This window comes from Ceratina calcarata, unplaced genomic scaffold (assembly GCF_001652005.2).
Source record: "Ceratina calcarata isolate Rehan_Ccalc_2016 unplaced genomic scaffold, ASM165200v1 scaffold219.2, whole genome shotgun sequence".
Taxonomy (NCBI): Eukaryota; Metazoa; Arthropoda; class Insecta; order Hymenoptera; family Apidae; genus Ceratina; species Ceratina calcarata.
In genome coordinates this window covers 184569-188072 of record NW_017143660.1, presented here as the reverse complement: position 1 = coordinate 188072, position 3504 = coordinate 184569, and the positions used below count along the sequence as shown (strand labels likewise).

Here is a 3504-nt window from a genome sequence, read left to right as displayed (position 1 = left end):
TTATACTATATGTTCAAACTGAAAACTTAATGTAGGACGGAGTCCTCAAACTGATATTTGGGCAATTATATAAAATTTGTTAGTGTTTAATTGAACATTATGTAGTTAATTAAAAATCCCCCATAGCAGCTATAATATTATATAATGCCGTTCGTGCGTCACTTTTTTCAAAAACACTTAAAACTTCCATTGCCCTTTGAGAATGTCTTTTTTGTAACTGCTTCGTTAATTCAATCCCAGGTCCCATTGTGACTATTTGGTAGACCTGCTCAATAAGAATTCCTTAGTTTCAATTTCATTACAAACAGATAAATTATGTGAATGCATATATTTAATGTGTTTACCTTGGCATAGTCTACATCATTTATCGATTCCAAACCCTTATCGATTTCAATCAAAATCGATGGGTCGTGTTCAATGTGAAACATAATTGGAGCAGAACATAAGTTGCACGTTACGTTCCTGTCTTTTGTAATAAACGGACTTAAATCCAAACAAGCTTGCCAAGCTAATGCCAAGTGTTTTCCAAAATTGTAACCATGCTCCTGTATCTCATCACCGTGACCGGCTAACTTTAACGTGCCTTTACATGACTTTCCTAACAAGGCTCCGGCACTTAGAACATTCCTGAGAGTCCATTCGTTCACAGCGTAATCTGTTCGATCTTCTGGTGGTACTGAAGGTAAAGGGTTATTTTGGTTGTCTCTTCGTCCAATAAACTCTGCTTCCGCTAAATCTCGTACTGCACTTGACATCAATTCTACAATCTGAGTAAATTAAGAAAATCAGTATAATCAGAGAACGTGAATCATGAAACAATATGTAATTCTTATACGTACATCTTGATTTCTAAGATTTGCCAATTCAGCGCAAGAATTAGCTAATAAATAATCTCCGCTTAGGAGTGCAATCTTATTGCCAAAATTCATGTCATTCAATTCTGATGTTTCTAAATAATCACCAGATTCTATGTTCACCAATCCTTTATGGACAAGGTGACTAGTACGTATCATTTCAGTTACTTCTGCTAAAGCTCTTTGACTAAATTAAGATGAGAATATATATCAGCAAGATATTAATTTTAACATCCTTGAAATCTCTCAGAAATAAAGATAATTACAATACCTGTGAAGCACACCTGCTGCCTTATCTTCTTCCATATCGTCTACATTCAAATGACCAGCAGCTTTTGAAATTAATAATACAATAAGACCCCATGCTTGCATGTTGTTTCGTCCATTATAAATAACACTTCTACAAAGGAGATGAAAATTAATGTGAGTTTAAGAGGAATACCATATAAAAATTTACTTACTTGGCTGTTTTTAACAAGGGATGATTGGACCCTACTAGTTTCCTCAAATGCAGTGCTACATTTGCTATTTCATCACTTAAAAGCCAACGCAAGCTTAAAAAAGATGTTGGATAACCAACGATCTTCTCAGCTTCTGACACAGCTCTGTTCCAATCTGGCTTTTGATTTCCTGTAAGCCTTGCTTCAACCTTGTTGACTTCGTGTACACGGAATCCATTTGCCACACAAGTATGCACAGTTCTTTGCTTGCAATACACATTGTAATCGCTGGACAAGACAGCTCTTTTGGCTATATTTCCGTTTTTCTTTAACAAGTTAAACATAACTTTACTCATAGACATTTTCGTAATGAAGATACCCGTGGAATTCGTTTTCCCTCGACATTAACATTAGTCACATATTCAACAGGTATAACGCACATGATTAACGTGCCAAGCTTTCACTTTTGACCTGATTCCTTGTCAATACCATGCAATAAAACTTTTGGTAAGAACAGTCCGATCATTTCCAATAGTGGAAAATTACTATGCTGCTATACGTTTTTTATACTGTTGCATTGCGCTGCATACCTCCGCGTGCCATGTATTCAAATTGAATTCATTCATTTAAATAAAACACGTGCGAAATATTTTATAAAAATAGATTGGTGTGCAACTGTGCACTTATGTATACATATTGACATATATGCATATATTTGTCACACATTGTCATATTGTCAGTCGTCGATTGTGATGACTGTGACTGTGATCGTGATGTTGATCTCTGTTTACTCCTATATGTTTAGTTACAGTTACAGTTACAGCTTACTACACATATATACGTAGTGCAGTGAACCAATAAGAGTAAACCATGGTTTATGTTCATGCATGAGCGAACTTGAGGGAATGACAAGCATAGGGAATTCGATTTTAACAAATTCGTAATGAAATTCTCTATATCCGGTCGCTCTCAAACGATATAAATCGAAAACAGGGAAAATTTCTTTCCGATAAAAGGCTTGCTCAAAAACGTCAAGTATGTTAGGTTCCACAGAATATCTATTTTAATCGCCTAAGATTCTAAATTATACGAAAAAGTAGAAGGTTTGTTAAACTTTCCAGTTTCTTGCACATTGAGGAATTTATATATGATTTGGACATTCTTAAATATTGTGAGATGAATATTATTGACATGGAACTAACCTAAATGAATGTTTGTCTTTGTTTTATTGTTAACACAAAGTTACAAATTATACAGTTACCGTTATTGTAAAGATTTCCCAAAAATCTAACTTTTTTGTGTGAAAATGGAAATATTGAAATTGTCTGTACAAGAAGCGTAGCAAGGATTAATACTGTTGATAACCTACAAATCCTTGTTCTCTATAACTTTTATTTGAAATCATAAACTATTACCCTTCTACATTTTTAAGAAAAAAATTATTTTAATAATAATAGCTAATTTTTAATCACTTATTGTCTGTAGAATGTTGATGCCAAAAAAAAATCGTGTGGCAATTTATGAATACCTTTTCAAAGAAGGTGTTATGGTCGCAAAGAAAGATTATCATGCACCAAAACACCCAGAATTGGAAGCAATTCCCAATCTCCAAGTTATTAAAGCAATGCAGGTAATTACCAAATATGATTTAATATCTTTGTCCTTGTATTATTTGATTTGTTCTATTATTGAAGTGAAATTTTTATTTTTATAGTCTTTGAAGTCTAGAGGACATGTCAAAGAACAATTTGCTTGGAGACATTTCTACTGGTATTTGACAAATGAAGGCATCGAATATTTACGTGGATATCTGCACCTACCACCTGAAATTGTACCTTCCACACTGAAGAGGCAGACGAGATCAGAAACGACAAGACCAAGGGCACCAACAGGTGCAAGAAGCGAAGCATCAAGACCCACGGAAGATCGTGCTGGATATAGGCGAGGCCCTGGAGGACCTGGAGGTCCAGGTGACAAAAAAGCCGATGTCGGCGCTGGTACCGGTGACGTTGAATTCCGTGGTGGTTTTGGCCGTGGTAAACCACAATAATATTTAAGTATATAACATTAAGTTAAATAAATAAAAACATTTCGTAATACACACTTGGTGTTATAATTATCCTAATTTTACAAATTTCTTGAATGTCAAATCAAGAGATTATTATAAAACCACGTGCTATACAAGTAATGCAAGTATAACATTATTGTTC

At 34.5% G+C, this 3504-nt stretch overlaps 2 protein-coding genes across 3 annotated transcripts; one reads left to right on the top strand and one right to left on the bottom strand.

Moving 5' to 3' along the window:
* Positions 1 to 6: 6 nt before the first annotated feature.
* Positions 7 to 1976, bottom strand: Pdss2 (Decaprenyl diphosphate synthase subunit 2). Its single transcript, XM_018020258.2, has 5 exons — positions 1316 to 1976; positions 1126 to 1254; positions 840 to 1041; positions 345 to 767; positions 7 to 265 (listed from the first exon to the last, which is right to left on the bottom strand). Exons 1-5 carry the CDS (start codon positions 1654 to 1656, stop codon positions 110 to 112), a joined length of 1251 nt encoding a protein of 416 aa, XP_017875747.1. The 5' UTR covers positions 1657 to 1976; the 3' UTR covers positions 7 to 109.
* A 251-nt stretch (positions 1977 to 2227) lies between these two features.
* Positions 2228 to 3395, top strand: LOC108622348 (40S ribosomal protein S10). Of its 2 annotated transcripts, none has more exons than XM_018020170.2 (3): positions 2228 to 2329; positions 2780 to 2924; positions 3009 to 3395. In XM_018020170.2, exons 2-3 carry the CDS (start codon positions 2781 to 2783, stop codon positions 3342 to 3344), a joined length of 480 nt encoding a protein of 159 aa, XP_017875659.1. In that variant the 5' UTR covers positions 2228 to 2329; position 2780; the 3' UTR covers positions 3345 to 3395. The 2 variants fall into 2 exon arrangements, with proteins under 2 accessions (XP_017875659.1, XP_017875660.1); XM_018020171.2 differs by having other exon boundaries at positions 2294 to 2397.
* Positions 3396 to 3504: the final 109 nt, after the last annotated feature.